The 24,128-nt window shown below is 36.6% G+C and overlaps 1 protein-coding gene across 3 annotated transcripts in view; it reads left to right on the top strand.

Moving 5' to 3' along the window:
* Positions 1 to 24,128, top strand: part of GALK2 (galactokinase 2) — a 176,786-nt gene that overhangs the window by 51,787 nt on the left and 100,871 nt on the right. For all 3 annotated transcript variants that reach the window (XM_043982034.1, XM_043982032.1, XM_043982033.1), the window contains one exon: positions 23,532 to 23,622. In XM_043982034.1, the coding sequence (XP_043837969.1) occupies positions 23,532 to 23,622 (91 nt within the window). The remainder of the gene's footprint in view (positions 1 to 23,531; positions 23,623 to 24,128) is intronic.

Below are 24,128 nucleotides of genomic sequence, written 5' to 3'. Positions count from 1 at the left end.
TGTTGAATGACTAAAATTTTGAATATATATGTATGTATATTTATATATACATACATATATGTATATCTGTATCATCCTCATCATCATTTATGTACAATTGGAAGGAAATTTAGAGATCATCTATTTCAAGATGCACATATTACAGATGAAAAACTGAGCTCCAAAATATTAAGTGACTTGCTCAGGGTTACATAGGTTTTTAAACACTAGAGTTGAGACTTGAACCCCACTCTTCTATTTCAGAATCATTGTGATTTCTACTAAAGCATGATGCTGTGATTGAATGATATAATGTATATAAAACACTATACAGACCTTAAAGCACCACATAAATGAAAGCATCATTATTATTGTTTCCTTTTGTAAAATAATTGTTGAACATTTAGAATGCAAGTTTTAAAAAAATTAAGTTAGGAAAGGGTATATGATAAATGAATTTTGTGACCATTGTTTGTTCTCTATTGAATGATGAAAATACTCCCTAAACACTCAAATTCTTTTGTTTAGTTAGAGGTGATTCAACTTTGAATAATTTAAATGTAATTCACTTCCTACCACACTTTAATGTGAACCTTAGAGCTTCCATGAGACTTGGGGGTAGGGTGAGGGTGAGTCTAGCATGTCTCCTACAATAAATAAAATACAAGTAGCTCTAGTTGGTCCTCTCTATGATGGCCAGTAGTCATTGACAAAATATGATGCTGCTTCCCACGGTTTCGGTTTTTTTTTTTTTTTAATCTTTCTCTGTGTGGAACTCTTGGCTTTTGGCTCACTCCTAAACTTAGACCACAATTTTCTACTTAGTCCTTTCATTTGATACTTTATAGCTTGTCAGATTTCTGGCTTTGAACTGTGTTAACCCCTTTGATCTATTGGCTTCTGGTTTTGTATTCCAACACTGCCCTGCTTCATCCCTCTAGGCTGATTAACTTTCATATCTTTAGTACTATCACTGTTAATTTGCTGTGAAACTCTTAGCATGTTTACCCATCCTTGTAACCAACAGGATGTCAGTCTTTTTTATACCCTAAAACCCAGGAACACATTGAATCAGCAATGGCAGAACTGCTTGTGAACCTTTAGGCACAGAAGCAGGAGAATGCTGCAGTCTATTCACTTCATAGACAGCTGAGTCAAATCTCAGAAGAGAACATCACTTTCTGGGCGAGTTCAGGCTTCTAGAAAAGATGCACAAAAGGCTTTTGAATGAGGCCATTTACTCTCCTGCCCACCAGCAACATGGAGAGTTTCCTAGGCTGCTTCATGGCATGAGGAGAGGACCTTGTAGGGTTTCTTGCACAAATAAAAGTTTTAATGAATGAGAACTATTTCACTTTTGTCTTTGTGTTCATAGTAACACAAAGATTAATAAATTCTTGTTGTTTGATTAAACTGTGGAAATATGGCCTTTGTAGGATCCCAATTTACTATACAGGCTATTCACTGGACTGTGCCTTTTTCTCTTGGGGAATTGTCTTCTGTTGCACAGTGTTGAGGAGCCTCCTTTCCCAGCAGTCTGTTCAAACGTGGCATCCGACTTGCTGGCTCAGGTAGACCAAAGGACCAAATTCAGGAATTTGAGACAGGATTTATGCTGGAATGCATATACTTTGGTAGATCAGAATTTTAAAAATAAATATTATTGATATCTCTTTTTGGTACATCAGTTACATTTCTCTCTTTCAACAAAGAATAGAAATAAAAAAAAACAGTTCAGTAAAATGAGCTAACACACACACACACACACACACACACACACACACACACACACATATAAAGGTTGACCATAGTATGTGGTGTTACGTATTCATAGTATTCCACCTCTGCAAAGAAGTAGGAGGAGGTGACTTCTGATATTTCTTCTTTGAGGCCAAACTTGGTAATTACAATTACAGTCATTAATTTTGTAATGTAATTAATGAAATATAATTCAGTTTCATTTCTTTTGTTGTTTTTTCTTTTCATCATTTACATTACTGTAGTTGTTGAGCATATTGTTTTCTGGTTCTGTTTTCTTTGTATCCATTCATATAAATCTTTTCATACTAGGAATTCATCATATTCATTCTTTCTTATAGAACAGTAATAGTGTATTATGTTTATTAACACAACAGAATCAGCTGAGTGGTACAGTGGATAAAGCCTTGGGCTTGGAGTCTGCAAGACCTGCGTTCAAATTTAGCCTCAGAGAAATTGAACCGTGTGATCCTGACCTAGAGTCATACTAGTTGTGTTTGCTTCAGTTTCATACTTTTAAAAATGGGGATAATAATAACACCTACTGCACAGGGTTGTTATGAGGATTGAAAGAAGTAATATTTGTAAAGCACTTTGCATAGCATCTTGTCCCATACAAAATAGGTGCTTAATAAATGCCTGCTAAAATGTTGTTAAGCCATTTCCTAGTCAATGAACATCAACTTTGCTTCTAGTTTTTTGCTACTATAAAAAGTGCTGGCATAGAATGAAGTAAGCAGAACGAGGAGGCCACTATATACTATAATATTACTATTGTAAAAATGAACAACTTTGAAAGAACTGTGATCAATACAGTAATCACTCATGATTCCAGAGGACTGGTGATCCTCACCTCCTGACAGAGATGTGATAGATGTGAGTAACATTTTTGAAAATGAGAAAATTTCAGAATTTCTTTTCTTTGCTTATTTGTTACAAGGGTTTTTATTTTCTCCCTCTTTTATCCTAGTGTGGGGAGAATAATGGGAAGAAGAAAAAAATGCTTGATAATTAAAAACATTCAATTTAAAAAAGTATTGGTCGGGATATTTGGGTATATATGCATGGTGCATGTACTACGTAAGATATGTATGTTTATATGCATTTTCTATATGAAGCTTGTGGAAGGCCTTGATAATTATCACCTGAGATCTGGACTCCCCCTGTGGAGAACAATACAATAACTGACATGTGCTGGGGAAGGAAGAATCAGCCATGTGTCTATAGCACTGCCAGCCTGGGTACTGTTTCCTCCAGGTACTGAGCTGGAATTCTACTATCCTGCCTCCCACATATTGCTACTACAGTAGTACATAGGTTCAGAACCTGACTGCTATCATGTAAAGGGGTTAGGTTTGCTCCAAACACATAAAAGATCATCACAAAGGGGCAGCTAGGTGGCTCAGTGGATAGAGCACTGGCCCTGGAGTCAGGAGGACCTGATTTCAAAGCTGGCCTCAGACACTTAATCCTTATTAGCTGTGTGACCCTGGGCAAGTCACTTAACCCCAATTGCCTCACCAAAAAATAAAAAAACAAACAAAAAGATCATCACAGATAATGAAGAATTAGTAAACCCGTTTATCCAAGCAAATGGCAAACAGAAATAACAGAAGATATATGGATTAGAACACACTAGAAAATACATAAGAGAAAATAACCTCTTTAAATAGGAGCAATATTAGATATCAACTCAACCAAGACAGAGGCCCTGATTTCACTTGGGGAAATTCTGCAAGGCCTAATAAGGATGGAAACTGGAAATTAATCATATGTTGTGAGGTAGTAAAGATGTGGCACATTGTTTAATATTGCCTGTGAAAGACTGCTTAGCCCTTAGGTATCTGCAGCTTCCAGTGTTGCTTTTCCCCTATTCTTCTCCCTACTTGTCCTCCCCTCCCCCAATATGAAGTCAGTTCCAAGAGAGTCTGCCACCATACATGTCCTCTCTCTCTCTCTCTCTCTCTCAAAAAAAAATGAAGGTTGTCACTCCTTTTCCCCAAGCTCTTGCACCAACTCCATTCTGACTCAGACATGTAGTGTTAGTCAGCATTCTCTTCATCAATTAGGAGAGTCTCATGCAAAATGCTAACTTGAGTTACATCAATGGAACCTTTCTTTTTGCCACTGACTTTTTAAAAATAAAAGTATTTTATTATTTTCCAGTTACATGTAGAGATAGTTTTCAACATTTGTTTACATATGATTTCCAATTTCTAATTTTTCTCCTTCCCTCCCCTTCCCCCCTCCCTTAGACAGCAGGTAATCTGATCTAGGTTATATATACATAATAACATTAAACATATTTCTGCATTAGTCATGTTATAAGAGAAGAATCAGAGCAAAAAGGAAAAACCTCAAAACAGAAAAATAACAGCACCAAAAACAAAAGAAATAGTATTGTCCAATCAGCATCCATATTCCACAGTTACTTTTGTTTTTTTCTGGATTTGGAGAGCCTTTTCCATCATGAGTCCTTTGGAACTTTCTTATACCCTTGGATTGGTGAGAAGAATGTAGTCTATCACAGTTGATCAACACATAATGTTGATAATACTGTGTATAATGTTCTCCTGGTTCTGCTCATTTCACTCACAGTCAATGCACTTAAGTCTTTGCAGGTTTTTCTGAAATCTGCCTGTTCATCATTTCTTACAGCACAATAGTATTCCATTACATTCATATACTACAACTTGTTCAGCTATTCCCCAATTGATGGGCAGCCCCTCAATTTCCAATTCCTTGCCACCGCAAAAAGAGCAGCTATAAATATTTTTGTACAGGTGGGTCCTTTTCCCTTTTTTATGATCTCTTTGGGAAAAAGACCCAAAAGTGGTATTGCTGGGTCAAAGGGTATGCACAGCATTATATAGACAAAAGGGCTATATTCCAAATTCCAAATTGCTCTCCAGAATGGTTGGATCAGTTCACAGCTCCACCAACAATGCATTAGTGTTCCAATTTTTCCACAGCTTCTCCAACATTCATTATTTTCCTTTTTTGTCATATTAGCCAATCTGATAGGTGTCAGGTGGTACCTCAGAGTTGTTTTAATTTGCATCTCTCTAATCAATAGTGATTTAGAGCATTTTTTTCATATGGCAATAGATAGCTTTGATTTTTTCATCAGAAAACTGCCTGTTGTGGGGACCACTTTTTAAATTGGGGAGTGTTAGCTAAGTGGCTTGCTGCAATATTGGGGTAAGGAAGGAGGCTGGCAGCCTCCCTCAAAACAGAATAGGATTTATTTTAACAAGAACGAACTTAAAAAAAAAAACCCACAAACAGGATTAGTAGGATCAAGGGAAAGGAAATAAAATGGAGAAAGGGAAATTATACAACCTGAGAAATACCACCGCCCAGGAATCAGATGAGAATACACAGCAGAGCTCCTGTCGCCTTCCAGCTTCCAGCCAGAGTGGCGAATTCTTCCCATTCCCAGAAACCCCACACAGCCCCCAACCAATTGTCTGGCCACTCTGACAGTCACATGACTGCCCTCACTAGGCTTCCAATCATTATAATTTTGCCAGGCCCATGTAAGTGTTGGCAAGTGGTGATGACGTGAGGTGCCAGCGGCATGGCAATGGCTATAACCAGTGGGTGGAGCACCATGCAGTTTGTGGAGCCCCAGGCCAGTGTGTGCCGAGGCATAAAAACCTCAAATAACAATTAATTCTTTACACTGTTCATATCCTTTGACCATTTCTCAATTGGGGAATGACTTGCATTCTTATAAATTTGATTTAGTTCCCAGTATATTTTAGAAATGAGGCCTTTATCAGAAGTACTGTCCATAAAAATTGTTTCCCAGCTTTCTGCATCCCTTCTAATTTTGGATGCATTGCTTCTGTTTGTACAAAAACTTTTAAATTTAATGTAATCAAAATCATCCATTTTGCATTTCATAATATTCTCTATCTCTTGTTTGGTCATAAACTGTTCTCCTTTCCAAAGATCTGAAAGGTAGATTATTCCTTCTTCTCCTAATTTACCTATGGTATCACCTCTTATGTCTAAATCACGTACCCATTTTGACCTTATTTAGTATAAGGTGTAAGGTGTTGGCCTATGCCTAATTTCTGCCATACTATCTTCCAGTTTTCCCAGCAGTTTTTGTCAAATACTGAATTCCTATCCCAGAAGCTGAAGTCTTTGGATTTATCAAACGGTACATTACTAATGTGATTTACTACTGTGTCTCCTGCGCCTAGCCTATTTCATTGATCCTTCACTCTATTTCTTAGCCAGTACCAGATAGTTTTGATGACTGCTGCTTTATAGTACAGCTTCAGATTTGGTACAGCTAACCCACCTTCCTCTGCATTTTTTTTTATTATTTCCCTTGATATTCTTGACTTTTTGTTTCTCCAGATGAATTTTGTTATTATTTTTTCTAGCTTTATAAAATAATTTTTAGGTAGTCTGGTATGGCACTGAATAATAAATACATTAATTTAGGTAGAATTGTCATTTTTATTATATTAGCTCGGCCTATCCATGAGCAATTGATATCTTTCCAATTTTTTAGACTTGATTTGATTTGTGTGAAAAGTGTTTTGTAATTGTGTTCATAGAGTTCCTGGGTTTGTCTTGGCAAATAGACTCCCAAGTATTTTATATTATCTACTGTTACTTTAAATGGAATTTCTCTTTCTATCTCTTGTTGCTGGACTTTGTTGGTCATTATAGAAATGCTGATGATTTATGTGGATTTATTTTATATCCTGCTACTTTGCTAAAATTGTTAATTGTTTCAAGTAATTTTTGAGTTGATTCTCTAGGATTCTCTAAGTATACCATCATATCATCTGCAAAGAGTGATAGTTTTGTTTCCTCCTTGCCTATTCTAATTCCTTTTTCTTCTCTGATTGCTAAAGCTAATATTTCTAGTACAATATTAAATAATAGAGGTGATAATAGACATCCCTGTTTCACCCCTGATCTTATTGGGAAGGCCTCTAACTTATCTCCATTACACATAATGCTTGCTTATGGTTTTGTAGATACTGCTTATTATTTTAAGGAAAGCTCCACCTATTCCTAAGCTCTCTAGTGTTTTTATTAGGAATGGGTACTGTATTTTGTCAAAAGCTTTCTCTGCATCTATTGAGATAATCATATGATTTTGGTTAGTTTTCTTATTGATGTGGTTGATTATGTTAATAGTTTTCCTAATGTTGAACCAGCCCTGCATTCCTGGTATAAATCCCACCTGGTCATAGTGTATTATCCTGGTGATCACTTGCTGTAATCTCCTTGCTAATATCTTATTTAAGATTTTTGCATCAATATTCATTAGGGAAATTGGTATATCATTTTCTTTCTCTGTTTTTGCTCTGCCTGGTTTTGGTATCACCACCATATTTGTGTCATAAAACAAATTAGGTAGAACTCCTTCTTCACCTATTTTTCCAAATAATTTGTATAATATTGGAATTAATTATTCTTTAAATATTTGGTAGAATTCAACTGTAAACCCATCTGGCCCTGGGGATTTTTTCTTAGGGAGTTCATTAATGACTTGTTCAATTTCTTTTTCTAATATGGGCTTATTTAAGGATTTTATTTCCTCTTCAGTTAACCTGGGAAGTTTGTATTTTTGTAAATATTTATCCATTTCATTTAGATTGTCAAATTTATTGGCATGCAGTTGGGCAAAATAGTTCCTAATTATTGCTTTAATTTCTACTTCATTGGTGGTAAGATCACCCCTTTCATTTTTGATACTGGTAATTTGGTTCTCTTCTTTCTTTTTTTTAAAAATCAAATTAACCAGTGGTTTATTTATTTTATTGGTTTTTTCATAAAACCAGCTCTTAGTTTTATTGATTAATTCTATAGTTTTCTTGCTCTCAATTTTATTAATTTCTCCTTTAATTTTCAGGATTTCTAATTTAGTATTTAATTGGGGATTTCTAATTTGTTATTTTTCTAGCTTTTTAAGTTACATACCCAATTCATTGATCTCTTTCTCTTTTTTATTCATGTAATCAGTTAGAGCTATAAAATTTCCCCTAAGCACTGCTTTGGCTGCATCCCATACATTTTGGTATGTTGTCTCATTATTGTCATTGTCTTGGATACAGTTATTGACTGTTTCTATGATTTGTTGTTTGACCCACTCATTCTTTAGAATGAAATTATTTAGTTTCCAATTGATTTTCAGTCTACTTTTCCATGGCTCTTTCTTACATGTAATTTTTATTGCATCATGATCTGAGAAGAATGCATTTACTATTTCTTCCTTTCTACATTTGACTATGATGTTTTTGTGCCCTAATACATGGTCAATTTTTGAAAATGTTCCATGTACTACTGAGAAAAAGGTATATTCCTTTCTATCCTTATTCAATTTTCTCCATACATCTATTATGTCTAACTTTTCTAGTATTCTACTCACCTCTTTCACTTCTTTCTTATTTATTTTGTGGCTAGATTTATCTAATTCTGAGAGGGGGAGATTCAGACCCTCCACTAGTATAGTATTACTGTCTATTTCTTCTTGTAACTCATTTAACTTCTCTAACAATTTGGATGCTATACCACTTGGCGCATACATGTTAAACATTGATATTACTTCATTATCTATAGTACCTTTTAGGAAGCTGTAGTTTCCTTCCTTATCTCTTTTAATTAGATCTATTTCTGCATTTGCTTTGTCTGAGATAAGGATTGCTACCCCTGCTTTTTTGACTTTAGCTGAAGCATAATATATTCTGCTCCAGCCTTTTACCTTTACTCTGTGTGTATCTCTCTGCTTCAAATGTGTTTCTTGTAAACAGCATATTGTAGGATTCTGGTTTTTAATCCACTCTGCAATTTGCTTCTGTTTTATGGCAGAGTTCATCCCATTCACATTCACAGTTATTATTACTAGCTGTCTATTCCCCCCCATTCTATTTACCCCCTTTGTACTTTCCCCACTTCTTTCACCCGATTCCTCCTCACTAACATCTTGCTTCTTACCCCTGCCTCCCCCAATCTGCCCTCCCTTTTTATCACCCACCTCCCTTTTCTTTACCCCTTTCTCCTTTGCTTTTGCCCTCCCTTCTATCAGTCCTCCCTTTCCATTTGCCCTTTTATTTCCCTAAAGAATAAGCTAAGTTTCTTTATGCAAATGAAAATATATGTTATTCCCTCTTTGAATCAAATCTAGTGAGAGTAAGGTTGACACAATGTTTACCCCTCCCTTCTTTCCCTCTAGTATAATAGGTTTTTTTCACCTCTTCATATGATGTAATTCACCCCATTCCACCTCCCCTTTCCTCTTCTCCCCATAAATTCCCTTTTTAACCCCTTAATTTTCTTGATATCATCAAATCAAAGACAGTTTATATTTATACCCTCTGTGTATAATCCTTCTGTCTGCCCCGATACATATATAATTCTCAAGAGTTAAAAGTATTATCTTCCCATGTAAGGGATGTAAACAGTTTAACCTTATTGAGTAACTTCCCGCCCCCCCCCCTCCCCCCCGTTTACCTTTTTAAACTTCTCTTGTGTCTTATATGTTAAGATCGAATTTTCTATTGAGATCTGGTCTTTTCATCAGGAAACCTTGAAAATCCCCAATATCATTAATGTCCATCTTTTCCCCTGAAAGGGAATGATTAGTTTTACTGGGTAAGAGATTCTTGGCTGCAATCCAAGCTCCTTTGCCTTCTGGAATATCATATTCCAAGCCTTGCTATCCTTTAATGTTGAAGCTGCCAGGTCCTGAGCAATCCTGACTGTGGCTCCATGATATTTAAATTGCTTCTTTCTGGCTACTTGGAGTATTTTCTCCTTCACCTGATAATTCTGGAATTTAGCTACAATATTTCTTGGAGTTTTCCTTTTGGGGTCTCTTTCGGGAGGTGATCGGTGGATTCTTCCAATGATGATTTTATCTTCTGATTCTATAATATTGGGGCAGTTCTCCTTAATAATTTCCTGGAATATGGTGTCTAGACTCTTTTTCTGATTTTGGCTTTCAGGCAGTCCAATGATTCTCAAATTGTCTCTTCTGGATCTGTTTTCCAGGTCAGTTGTCTTTCCAATGAAGTATTTCACATTTTCTTCTATTTTTTTTTTCATTCTTTTGATTCTACTTGACTGATTCCTGATGTCTCATGGATTCCTTATCTTCCAACTGTCCAATTTTAATTTTTAAGGCATCGTTTTCTTGAGATTATGCACCTTTTTTTTTCCATTTGGCCAGATGAATTTTTTAAGGAATTGTTTTCTTCAATCAATCTTTGTACTTCCTTTTCCAAACTGCTGATTCATTGTGCTTCCTTTTCCAAGCTGCTGGGTTTTTTTTTCATCATTTTCTTGTGTTGCTTTCATTTCTCTCCCCATTTCTCTCAATTGATTTTTTTTTTTGGTGAGGCTGGGGTTAAGTGACTTGCCTAGGGTCTTGTTAAGTGTCTGAGGCTGGATTTGAACTCAGGTCCTCCTGAATCCAGGCCGGTGCTCTATCCACTGCACCACCTAGCTGCCCCTCAATTGATTTTTAAAATCCTTTTTGAGCTCCTTCAAGAAGGCTTTTTGTTCTTGAGACCAATTTATCTTCCCTCTTGAGGCTTCACATGTAGGCAATTTGGGAGTATTGTCCTCATCTGAATTTGTGTTTGCCTCTTCCCTGTTGATACAGAAGCTCTCAATGGTGAGAGCTCTTTTTTGCTTCTTACTCATGCTGCAGCTTATTTATTTATTTATTTATTTATTTTTTTGCAGGGCAATGGGGTTTAAGTGACTTGCCCAGGGTCACACAGCTAGTAAGTGTCTGAGGCTGGGTTTGAACTCAGGTCCTCCTGAATCCAAGGCTAGTGCCCTATCCATTACACCACCTAGCTGCCCCCTATTTATTTTTTTTAAAGTTGAGGTCTGCTCTGGGGGCACCAGAGTCCCTGTTTCAAGCTTCTTGTGCTCTGGTATAGGGGCTGTGTCACTGGCTTTCTACATTGAGGCCCCTATGGCTTGTGGATTTCTCATCACCCTGGGCTTGCTGGCTGCATGCTGGGATCGGTAGGCCTGGTCGTGCCTGTCCTGTGTGGCCGTCCAGCTGGCAACCTGCCCTTCTGGCTGGTGCAGGTGGGTTTCGCCACTGTCCTGCTGCACCACCAGCTTGTTGAGCAAGGATCCAGGGGCCTTAGTTGCTCGGCTGTGGCCCATAGCTTCCTGCTGACTTGCCCCGATCCCCTTGGCACTGCACTTTTTGCCCCAGTGAGACTGACCTTTCCTGAAGTCTTCTAAATTATCTCTGGTTGGAAGACCATGTCTCTCTGTCTCTTTGCAGGTTCTGTAGTTTCAGAATCTGTCTAGAGGCTTGATTTAATGTTCTTTTTGAGGGAACAGAAAGAGAGCTCAGGCAATTTGCTGGTTACTCTCCACCATCTTGGCTCCGCCTGCCACTGACTTTTTTCAGGTATAGCAGTGGGATCTCTGGTTACAAAGTCTATTAACATTTTAGTCACTTGCTTTGCATAATTCCAAATTGCTTTCCAGAATGGCTGAACAATTTATAGCTTTACCAGAAGTGTTGTTATTACACACCTCCTTCAACATTGAGTGTTCTGATCAATTGTCATTTTTGCCAGTTTGCTGGGTGTGCAGTGAAACCTCAGAATTGTTTTGATTTATGTTTCTTTTATTCTCAGTGGTTTGGAGCAATTTTTTATGTGGTTGTTAATAGTTTGGTACTAAGGAGAACAAAGAAAGCAAGGACAGATTGAATAAAGTATATCTATCTATACCTATATCTATATCTATATCTATATCTATATCTATCTCTCAGAGATCTGTGCTGGAGGTGATACAGTTGTGAAGTTATTGAGGGACTGATAAGTTAGAGTAGAAGAAACCAAAATCATGGGGGAAAAACACTACAGACATTATTAAAATGGAAAAAAGGTGGCTAAGAGAACATCAATAGCTAGTAATCTGTATGTCTACTCTGCCATCTCTGCATAATCTTTATGAGTATTATTTATAAATAAACTGAGGGCATCCTCAATGAAGATATTAGTAGGGGATAAGCAATCTTCCACAGGAAATATTAAACAATTGCCATATCTTTACTAGTTTAGTATTAGGATAAAAAAATGAGTCAATAGAAATCATCAACATTACTTTCCAGTATTAAGAAAATGAAAGGAAAAAAAGAGTTTCGAAAATTCTATTCAGAATAATTATGAAATGTATAAAATATCTGGGACTTAACCCAATAAGTCATACTGAGAACGTACATAAATAGGGATAGATACAGCTACAAAACCCTTTTCATGGAAATAAAAGACAATGGTAGAGATATTGTTTGTACAGTATTTGAGCCATGCCAGTATAATGAAAATGAAGAGACTACCTAATTAATTTACAGATTTAGTGATACACTAATACAACTATCAGACAGTTTCTTTATAGAATTCAATTCTATTTTAGTTAAATTTTTAAAAAAGCCACACATTATGTACCTACTAAGTAGCCCTGCCTCTGATGTTTATTGGCTTTTGAGTTTGTGTGACTTTGATCCAGCCACTTTACTTATTAGTGCTGTAGGAAATTAAGATTATACATTATGTACGTGCGTGTATGCACGCGCGTGCGCACACACACACACACACACACACACACAAAGAAGGTTCCGGCCTGTGCTGCAGGGATAGGAAAGGAGGGAAGGGTATCCCTATATCAGGGAAATCATAAGATTAATCCCTATCATTGTTCCTATGTTCAAGAAGTCAATGTGTCAGGGGCAGCTAGGTGGCGCAGTGGATAGAACACCGGCCCTGGATTCAGGAGGACCTGAGTTCAAATCTGGCCTCAGACACTTAACACGTACTAGCTGTGTGACCCTGGGCAAGTCACTTAACCCCAATTGCCTCACTAAAAAAAAAAAAGAAGAAGAAGAAGTCAATGTGTTAGGTGCTGAGGATGCAAAGTCAAAAATGAAACAGTCCCTGTTGTCAAGAGCTTATATTCTCTTGGATGATACTATATGTACAGAATCAAGGTCATATACAGTAATATCAAGAGAAAAAGCATTAATTGGGAGGGGGAATCAACAGAGGACTCATTTAATTAATATTTCTTTGCTTTGTTCCTTCCTAGTTTAGGTATCAAGACCATTGGTCTTATAAAAACGGTTTGGTAGAGTATCTTTCTTTTCCTTTTTTCCCCCACAAATTTCATTCCCCCACAATAAATTTCTATTTAAATATTTGATAGTCTTCACTTGTAACTACATTTGGAGCAGGGCTTTTTTTTTTTTTTGGTGGTGGGGGATGTTTCATTTAAGGGTTTCTTGATTTTCTTTTCAGAGATTGGGTTATTTGAAAATGTATATTTCTCATTTGTTACCTTGGATATTTTATAATTTTGAACTAATCAGCCACTTCCTTTGAGTTCTCAATTTGAATAATTAAAAAAAGAATTTTCAGTTTGTGTTTTTCTATAGTATTATCTTATAATTATCTTTATTTCTTCCAAATTCATTGTAAATTTACCTTGTCCATTAAAAAATTGCTCATTGGGGGTGGCTAGGTGGCACAGTGGATAAAGCACCAGCCCTGGACTCAGGAGTACCAGAGTTCAAATCCAGCCTTAGACACTTGACACTTACTAGCTGTGTGACCCTAGGCAAGTCACTTAACCCCCATTTCCCTGCAAAAAAAACAAAAAAACAAACAAACAAACAAAAAATTGCTCATTTTATTTTCTGTTCAGTTTTTTGATCAGGTTATCTAAAGCTTTATCAATTTTGTTAGGCTTAAAAATTATAACTCTTGTTTACAGATCTTTATCATTATTTTCAGTTTATATTATCTCTCCTCTAATTTTTACTATTTATTCTTTTATATCTGTCTTGTTTATTATTATGTTTACCTTATGGCTTTTAAATTGTAATTTTAGTTCATTAATCCTCTCTTTTCTGTTTTATTTATATAGATTAGATATTTTCCCTTGAAGATTACTTTAGCTGCATCCTATAAATTTGAGTATATTGTCTCAATGTTAACATTCTGTTGAACATTTCTTTAATCCATTCATTATTCAGAAATTAGTACTTATTCTCTAAGAAAAGTAGCATGTTACAGTGGAAACAACACTAACCTCGAGGTCAGTTCAATCCCAGTTTATGGCTTGTGTGATCTTCAGTGAAATAATTAACTTCTCTGGGCCTCATTTTACAAATGAGGTGATTGGATTAGATGACTTTAAAAGCCTCGGCTCTAAATCTGTGGTCCTGTTGTATTGAAATGTCATTGTCCCCACTTAGGTCTCTATCTTTTGGTCCTATTTCCTTTGTCGATTACTATTTTTATTGCATTGTTAAGATTGTGTTTATTATTTTTGTTAGAAAGTAGTAATTGGCTTTGGTGGAAATTAGTGATCCTATAAGGAAGCATGAGGTAAGAAGTGAATGTATCAGAGGCAGAGGTGGAAAGATGGAATGGCATGAACCAGCAGTCTGATATGACTGGGATAGAGAATGTATAAAGGGGATTAATATGAACTAAGGCTGAAAAAGCTGTTGGGGTCCTGTCTATGGAATACTATATGTCAGGCTGCAGACTGCATTTTATTCTTCCTTTGGTCCTGGATTTGGTTCTTCTTTGCATGTCAGAATCCTGACTTTCGACTATGGATTCTACTTCCTTATTCAGTTGACTTACTGACTCTTCATCCATGGTGGCAGGCCAGTAGTGCTGAGAACCTGAGCTTTTGCTAGCTGTGCCTGGAGAGACTGTTATTTCCATATTAATCATGTGCTCTTTGAAAAACAAACATGACCGTGAAGAGAGGTTCCCTTCTTTTGTCTTTCCTCTTACTGCAGGAACTGTTTGGGCAATACGTATGCCAATTCCTTCTTGAAAAGGAGCGATTGTTGGTATACATTTGGCCAGACTCTCTGTGACTGCTTACATGTGCAGAATAGAACAATCTTTTCTATTTTCTGACATCCTGTCTTCCCCTTCATTTTCTGCTCCAGTTAGCTTTAAACAGCGAAAAGAAAACAAAGAAATAAAACCTCCCTTCCAAGTTTTACTTGAGGATATCTTATCCTTATTTAAAGCTTTCTCATTTCTCTCATTTGACAATTTTGCCTGACAGGCATTAGAGAGACATATACCTTGCATCACCTAAAATTTGGACGTCACTGATTCTAATATAGCTATCCTTTTTTGTTAATAACATTTTTTTTTTCAACAAAAGATACCTTCCTCAAACATCCAAACAAATTTCCCACAAATATTTTCTCAAAAACAGTTAAAAAATGTTATGGGGGAAATTGATGGGGGTTTGGGGTAGGGGTTCTTAGGAATTCCTCTTTAAAGAATTACACCCTCTTGTACACAAACCCAATTAGAATAAAATAATATTTTATTTAGGCGCTAGGGAAAGGAAACCAAGAGAGAAGTCCTTGGACTTCACATGGGGAGAAGGCATGGCACAGAGGCATGGTTCTCTGATATACCTATCTTCTCGAGCAAGAGACAGGCAGATACTTTTATAGAGGACCAATGGTGGTCTGATGGGGTGATCATCTTACTGTGGAAAGTTCCCTTATTGGGGGAGGAGCAGCCCCCAATGGTGGTGCCTGGGGGAAATTGGGTGAGAGGCAGCTCTGACTTTTCCATCTCCCTCACACCATCAAGGCAGCAGCCACACCCAATGGACCTATCTCTTTAGGTGTGTCTGTCCTTTAGTTTAGCTTCTCAAGGAGAACATTCCTTGATTTCCTCCAGAAAACTTCTGAGGTACCTCAGGTCCATAACAAAAAACAACCTCTCTAATAGAATGATTGGGACTGAGAATACTTTCCCCATTCTATTTGGTCGGATTGATATCTAAGCACTTATCTAGCTCTAATATGTTCAGTAGATAGCCTTTTTGTTTTGTTTTTGTTTTTGTTTTTTTGTTTGTTTTGGTGGGGCAATGAGGGTTAAGTGACTTGCCCAGGGTCACACAGCTAGTAAGTGTCAAGTGTTTGAGGCTGGATTTGAACTCAGGTCCTCCTGAAGCTAGGGTCAGTGCTCTATCCACTGCGCCACCTAGTTGCCCCTAGCTCTAATATGTAAAGTACAGAGTAAAGGGAACTAATTTTCTAGTCAAAGTAACTGGGTTTAAATACTACTTCTGAAGCCAACTACCTATGTGCCCTATACTCCCAAGCTGGGTTTTTTTTTTTTTGGGTTCTCCCAGTCCCCTAAAGACAGGATGAGAAATTGAGAATTTTTTATTGACATCTGCTTTTGAGCCCTGGCTAGGTGGTGACAATTCTTTGCAAGAAACAAATTAATACTTCAAGAACAAAAGAATTATATTGCCTCATTAGTAAATCAACATATTTGGTTATGAGATAGCACAGGGGAAGAACTCGCAAGTAAGAAAAAGTGAATGAGCCAGTAGTTGAGTAGCATGTATTATTATTTGTCCTCTAGAATCATGGTTTATAATCACACTGAGCAGAGTTCTAATTCTTTCAAAGTTGTTTTGTGGAGGGGAGCTCACTGTATTGGTTCCTACCATTCTACCATCTTGGCTCTGCCTCCCTACCAGTCTTTTAAATTGTTTTCCATGAGAAATCCAATTTCTGTCCTTTTTAACCTTTATTTTATTTATCTTTTAAAATTATTTTATTGTATTTTGGAACCATTTTGGAGGTTTTGAGAGTTGCTGTATTTTCATTTCTTGGGTCTTTGTAGAATTTTTTCATAAGACTTTTCCCTTGAGTGGAGTAGATTTCCTTCATTGCAAAGTCCTTATTCTTTGTACTGTCTCGTTCTCTATATTTTTGGCTCATTTTCCTTACTTGTCACTATTTCTTCGTCTCTCTGCTTGTTTTTCTAGGGTGCCCTTATGATAATCAGGCTCCTTTCTTACTGGCAATCCTTTCCCATTAGCAAAAGGGGCCTAACCCTTTTGTATCTCTTCTCCATCCACTGCTATTTAGACCACTGAGATTTGGTAAGATTAGTGATTTGCAGGGACAGTGGCACAGGCATACTTCAAGAGGCCCCAGAATCTTCTCTTGCCCTCTGCTTTGAACTTGACCCTTCCCATAAATAGTACTATTTACTCCTACACTGAGTTTGTGTTGTAACAAGTCCCACACTTCTGGGCTTCACTCTCCTCTATAGTGGCCAACTTGTTTCCTTCCTGGTCCCAGGACTGTGGTTGAAGTTACAGGCCCCAACATACTAAGTGGTTGAGGAAGAGTCCAGTTAGGACACTGCTGAGGCAGTACTCCAAGAGACTGCTGCAGCTGGGCTTATTTTATACATTTGGTTCAAATCTCCTTCAATAAGCTGTTCCCTTCCTGTGTTGTATTAATGTAAGCTAGGGCAGCATTTCTATGCCACTTCTTTCTCCATAGCCATCAAATTTCTTCTCCTCCAACTTCTGGGGCTGATTGGATTTATGAGCCTTAAGTCAGTAAAGCATTAAAGGCCCTCATCAGGATACAAACAAGAGGAAACTTAAAGCTGGTATTGGAAGCTGTTGCTATCATGTGCAACTTGGCTCCAGGCCAGAGTGGGCTGTGGGTAGGCAGTACTAGGTACAATGAATACTTCCTAAAATGTAAGTTATACAGATTAACACTATAACAAATAGAGAATTTAAACAATCCATTCTCAGAAAAATAAATCTGATAATCTATGAGTGAATTCTTAAAGAAAAAAACTCTAAACCTAGATGGATTTATAAGTAAATTCTATCAAACATTCAAAAAACAATTAAATCTAAAAATTTTTTCAAAAATAGAGTAGACATATTACCAAATATTGTCTTAATACCTAAACTGAGAAGAGATAAAGCAGAGAAAGAAAATTATAGACTGATATCTTTAATGCATGCTAATGCAAAAAATATTGAATAAAATAATAACAAATAATCTATAGCAATATATTAAAATGATTTTTTCACTGTAACCAAGTTAGATTTAGAACAGGATTGCAGGGTTGGTTCAGCATCAGAACACTACAATTAAAATAGATCATATTAATATAAAAATCATTTAAAATAATGTATAATTTGTAGATTCAGGGAGTTTTTTTTTAATAAAATGTAACACTAATTTATGTTAAAAGAACTAGAAAGCATGGGAATAAATGTACTTTTCTTTACTATTGTAAATACGATATTTTGACAGCCAAGAATTAACTATATGTAATCTAGAAGCAGTAATGACCTTTCTAATAAATCAAGTAAAGTAAGATTTTTCTATTGTTACCACTTTTGTTTAATATAGTTCTAGAAATGCTTGTTAAAGTAGTAGGAAAGTGGCTGGACCTGTTTTGTTTTTGTTTTGTTTTTTGTAATAGGGAACTCTCAAGATGAGGAAACCTCCTCTAATGATGCAGGTTTTGTCACCTTCTCTGCAATTTATAGTCTTAAAAAGTTGCCAAGAGAAGTGAAAAGTTAAGTGAGTTGTTGAGGGGCAGATAGCTAGTATATGTCAGAGGACAGACTAGAATCCAGGTTTTCCTAGAGTAGGACTCCATTCAACACTATGCTGTGTTCTAAGAATTATAGCAAGAAAAGAAATTGAGGTAATAAGCAAAGGCCAAGAAGAAGCAAAGTTTTTGTTATTTGCAGATGATGTGATGGTTTGCTTAGAGAATCTTAGAAATTTAATAAAACTTAACTGAACTGATCAATAGCTTTATTAAAATAACATGATATACAAGATACATGATTATTAGCCTTTTTAAAAATAATAATCTAGTAGGAAGAGATAGAAAAAAGAAATACAATTCAAAGTGAGTAGAAGTTTAAAGATATCGGGATAACCATCTAACTAGAAGTATATGCTCAGGGCATATATGAAAACAACTACAGAACACCCTCCCCCCCACCCTCCACCCCCAAAATAAAAGAAGACATATAATTGAAGAACTATTACTTGTTCATGATTGGAACCTGTCATAATAAAAATGATGATACTACCAAAATTTGTTTATAGGTTTAGTACCATCTCAGACTACCAATGGGTTATTTGATAGAACTAAACAAAACAATATCAGAATTCACCTGGAAATATAGAAGGTCAAGCATTTCAAGAAAAATTATGAAAATGGTAGGAATGAAGGGAATCTCTTAGTATTAGATCTCAAACTATACCATAAAGAAATGATCATTTAAACTATTTACTACTTGTTTAAAAAATAAAGAAGTTGATTAGTAGAACAGATTAGTTTAACAAGACCTAAAAGCAATTGAACATACTATTGAGCATACTATTAGTTAAACCCAAAGACACCAGTTACTGTGGTAAAGACTCCCTATTTGACAAAAACTCCTGGGCACATAAAAGCAGCCTGTCAGAAATTACATTTAGAATGATACTTTTTCTATATGTCACAAATAGATGTGACCTAAACATCAAATCTTTTTTTTTGCAGGGCAATGGGGGTTAAGTGACTTGCCCAGGGTCACACAGCGAGTAAGTGCCTGAGTCTGGGTTTGAACTCAGGTCCTCCAGAATCCAAGGCTGGTGCCTTATCCATTGTGCCACCTAGCTGCCCCTCAAATCATTTTTTTAAAAATGAGAGAGGAAGATATTCTTTAAAGATATGGCAAGGGGGGAGAATTCTTACCTAAAAAAAAAAAAGAGTTGATCACAAAAGATATAAAATGGACAATTTCAGTTACGTGAAGTTGCAAAGCTTCTGGATAAACAAAATAAATGCAATTAAAATGAAAGGGGAAACAATTGAGAAAAAAAACCTTCATGACAAATTTTGATAAAGGCCTAATAGTGAAGATGTTATAAAGAATTGGTACAAATCTATAAGAATAAAAATATAGAAGTGATCAAAGATATTAATAGCTTTTTCTCAAATGAAGAAATTCAGCAACCATGTGAAAAAGTGTTCTAAATCACTCATAATTGAAATGCAAACAGAACTATGGAAGTTCCACCTTGATGTAGGAGGCAAAAAAGGGCTTAACAGAAAAACCTAAGACCCAAGCTCTAATTTAGATCTGAGTTCTAAGAGGGTTTCAGACCCCAGTTAATGGATAACTTAAGACTTGAGTCTTCATTAATACAAGTCAGGGCCTAGGTTCACATTAATCACCACTCATGACAAGAACATAAAAAGGCAGGTCATAGAGACCTTAGCTATAACAATGATACACAGACAAGGCATAACATTTCTACTGATAAATGAAAATATTTTGAAACTAGGCATGGGAATGAAAAGGTAACATGCAGAAAAGGCCAAATTTGTCCCCAGATTCACCTTATGATGGGTAAATCCCCAAAACACACCTCCGTGGAAAAAGGTATCCACCTCGTGGGTTGGCTCAAGCCCCCAGGAACTCCAAATTAGAATAAGCCCTCCCCTGTACCTCCCTAAGGTGGAGATTATTATAATAAGACTGATAATCAATTTATCCATACTATAAATATAACTCTTTTCTTTCCCTATTTGAGAAATACCTTTCCACTTTTCTGGTTCTCTCCCAGTGTTCACTCACAGTATTGCAATAAAACTTGGGAAACTGAGTCACTGAGTTTTGTAATTCTTTTGGGATGACTCATAATCAATTTGACCCTAAATCCATCTCATATCAACCTCACATCTGTATTGACAAAGAGGAAAATAACAGTAGGATTTCTTAGGAAGAAAGACCCATGCAATCTTTTTTTTTTTTTTTTTTTTTTTAGTGAGGCAATTGGGGTTAAGTGACTTGCCCAGGGTCACACAGCTAGTAAGTGTCAAGTGTCTGAGGCCGGATTTGAACTCAGGTACTCCTGACTCCAGGGCCGGTGCTCTATCCACTGCGCCACCTAGCTGCTCCCGACCCATGCAATCTTGATAGAGTTGTGAAGTGGTTTGGCTAGCCTGAAAAACAATTTGGATTTGTACTAAAAAAAAAAAAAAATCACTAAATTGTGTATACCCTTTTACCCAGTGATAAAATACCTACACATACTAAATGTTCATAGAAGCCTTTTTTAGTTGTAGCACAGAACTAGAGATAGAATAGGTACCTGTCAATTGGCATGTTGAACAAATTATAGTATAATGAATGTAATGGGATATTATTGTCCCTGAGGAAATGATGAATGCCATGGATTTGGAGAAATACTGAAACACTGATATAAACTGATGAAAAGTGAAGTGAGCAGAATAATCTACGCTGCCCACAATAATAATACGAGGGGGGCAGCTAGGTGGCACAGTGGATAAAGCACTGGCCCTGGATTCAGGAGGACCTGAGTTCAAATCCTGCCTCAGACACTTGACACTTACTAGCTGTGTGACCCTGGGCAAGTCACTTAACCCTCATTGTCCCACAAAAAACAAAACAAAACAATACTGTGGGGGTGGGGGAGGAAGAGAGAGTGAATACCCCATAGAGTAATGGGATTTCCAAATTGTTCAAACAAATGAGGATCTGGCCTAAGAATGGAATGAGAGTGGTAGTAGGAACGATATTTGTATGTGTGCTTATTAGCTTCTTCCTTCATTTGTGTAATAAGAGTGGGTGAGTGGGAAGTCTCTTGAAGTTCTGGAGTCTGTGGAGTTCTTTGGAAGTTGTACTTAGTTTGGGTGGTGGAAAAAGTCTGTACTTTTAGGTTGAACTTAGATCTTGGCCCAGGCTGCATGGCAAGGAGGAGAGACATTTGCCCTTGTACTTAGTACTAAAGTGTCTGGAGAGGTATGTAGTCTTTGAGCTGGAAAGGTGAAACTAGCCTGAGCATGGAAGAATATCATGGAAAGGCTGAATGAAAGTTTGGGAAAATAACAATCTCTTTCCTGTAGGGGATCATTTGGAGAAGAGATAGCTGACAAGACATTTCTTTCCCAAAATGTATTCCTAACGATTAAAATAACTAAGTTTGTGTATCTAATCTGGATGTGAACCTTTTTTGTGGGGCAATGAGGGTTAAGTGATTTGCCCAGGGTCACACAGCTAATAAGTGTCAAGTGTCTGAGGTTGGAATTGAACTCAGGTCCTCCTGAATCCAGGGCTGGTGCTTTATCCATTGCGCCATCTAGCTGCTCCTCTAGATGTGAATCTTATGGGATCATGGCTTCAGGGGATGGATGGGCTGAACATCACCAGTAATGAATGACAGGTGTCTTCACTTGTACAACTGCAAAATCAAACAGAGCTTTCAAAAATGATGGGATTTGGGGGAAATCTCTGTTTTCATGGATGTACTTTATTAGCTTTTCTCTGTATTTTTTGTTTTTCCTACTACACATATATGCTTACAATTTGTATTAAATATAGTACAAGGTAATGTAACTTGTCAAACCCAGACATTGTCAAGATTTAAAGCTCAAAATGATAAATCAATCAGTAGACACATCCTAATTGCCTACTATGTGCTAGACTTTGGGGATACAGAGCCAGAATTAAAACAATCCCTGCCATTAAGAGGAGCTATGATGATGCAATATTATTGTGCTGTAAGAAATAACAAGCAGGGTAATTTCAGAAAGGCCTGGAAAGACTTGTATGAACTTATGTATAATGAATTAAGCAGAACCAGGAGAACTTTGTACACAGAGACAGAAATGTTGAGACTTAACTATTCTCAACAATATAATGATCCAAGACAATCCCAAAGGACTAATGATGAAGCACACTATATACCTCCAAAGAAAGAACTGATAGTGATTGTACACAGACTGAAGCATGCTATTTTTCTCTTTCTTTCATTTTTTTCTTTTATTCAAGTTTTCTTATACAAAATGACTAATATGGTTATGTTTTACATAATTGCACATGTCTGATTGCTTACCACCCCAGGTAATGGGGAGGGGAGGGAGGGAAGGGAGGGAAGGAAGGATAAAATTTTGAACTCAAAACTATAAATAAAAATGTTTATTATCAAGAAAAAAAAGAGGAGCTTAAAGTCTATCAAAGAATAGAAGAGGAAGCTTGGTATATAATATGTGATACTAAGTGATAGAATTGTTGAAGTTTAAAATTTTTCATGTGAAGTCAATATCCTATGTTTTAATATAAGCTTACAAGTTTGGAATTTCAAAAAAATCTTTTTCATATTTTCAAGCTCAATTTTCCACTTTTCTTTGCCATTTAAAATTTTACCATTTTCTGGGTTGTCTTTTGTTTATTTTTAAAACACACAGAGATTTCTCCCAAGTAGCTCAGTGAATTTTTATACAATAAATCTAGTTTATGAGAGGCATCATGGCATGGTGATTACAAAGCTGACCTTGGAATCAGGATGATATGAATTAAAGCCTCTTTTGCTTACTTACCTGTGTGACTCTGGGAAAGTTATTTACCCTTCCTGGGCCTCAGTTTCTTTATATAAAAATCTTTTTACACTACTATTGTTTTTGTCTTTTGGTATAGTCTTCTCTAAATAGAGTATATAGTAAAATCAAGTGTGTATATTAATAGCACAGTATGTGAAGGCAGTTTGGGGATTGGCTACTTTCTTAGCCAGGAGTGAATGAATTAGGTTGTGCAAAAACTAGCAAAGCCATCTTCCCATCATCATGATGTGGTCCAACTTCTGCAGAAATAAATAGCAGAAAGATGGTAAAATGTATTGGCTTTACACAGAGTGCCAGGAAACAGTGAAGTCAGTGGGAAGTAGTTTAAGTTATTCTATCATCTTTTTAAATCATTAGAGTTAGAGATGTTGGGATTCTCCTATGTAGCCTGTAAAATGTTTTGAAAATATGTCAGGGGGGAGATAAAAATGTTACTGTGTTGTCAGAAGGTGGCAGCAGTCAGCCATTTGATTTTCAAGGCACTGAACTATTCGACTTTAAAAAATAAACTTGATGTATCTTCTCTTTCTACAGGGATTTCAGTACCAATGTTCATGATATTCACATTGATAAGACCAAGCCTCAGTGGCACAACTATTTCCTATGTGGACTTAAAGGAATCCAGGTAAATGATGTTAAATAAGGAATCTTCTACCAATTGAGAAGACAGAAATTGTGTTTTATATGTTTTAATAACATTCTTCATGCTTTCAGCCATAGAGTGTGATTTTAGCTTTCTTTGGGCAAATTTTCTTCCTCTTCCTATTTTAGAGACCTTAATTGAGGCCCTGGGGTCTCAGTAATGAAAAGAATGGGGACAGGTATTCCAGCTTTGGTAGAAGGGGGACTTTGGCAATGGTGCAGTAGTTTTAATTTCTTCTTCTTCTTCTTTTTTTTTTTTGTGAGGCAGTTGGGGTTAAGTGACTTGCCCAAGGTCACACAGCTAGTAAGTGTTAAGTGTCTGAGGTCAGATTTGAACTCAGGTCCTTCTGAATCCAGGGCTGGTGCTCTATCTACTGCACTACCTAGCTGCCCCTTGTAGTTTTAACTTCTACTGGGCTTTTTTGAGTGGCAGGGTGGTGGTAGGGGAAGGGTAATTCCCCACCCCCACCCCGGCATCTAGTTTGGTGG

This window comes from Dromiciops gliroides, chromosome 2 (genome assembly GCF_019393635.1).
Source record: "Dromiciops gliroides isolate mDroGli1 chromosome 2, mDroGli1.pri, whole genome shotgun sequence".
In the NCBI taxonomy this organism is placed as follows: Eukaryota; Metazoa; Chordata; class Mammalia; order Microbiotheria; family Microbiotheriidae; genus Dromiciops; species Dromiciops gliroides.
This window is presented reverse-complemented; position numbering and strand designations above follow the sequence as displayed.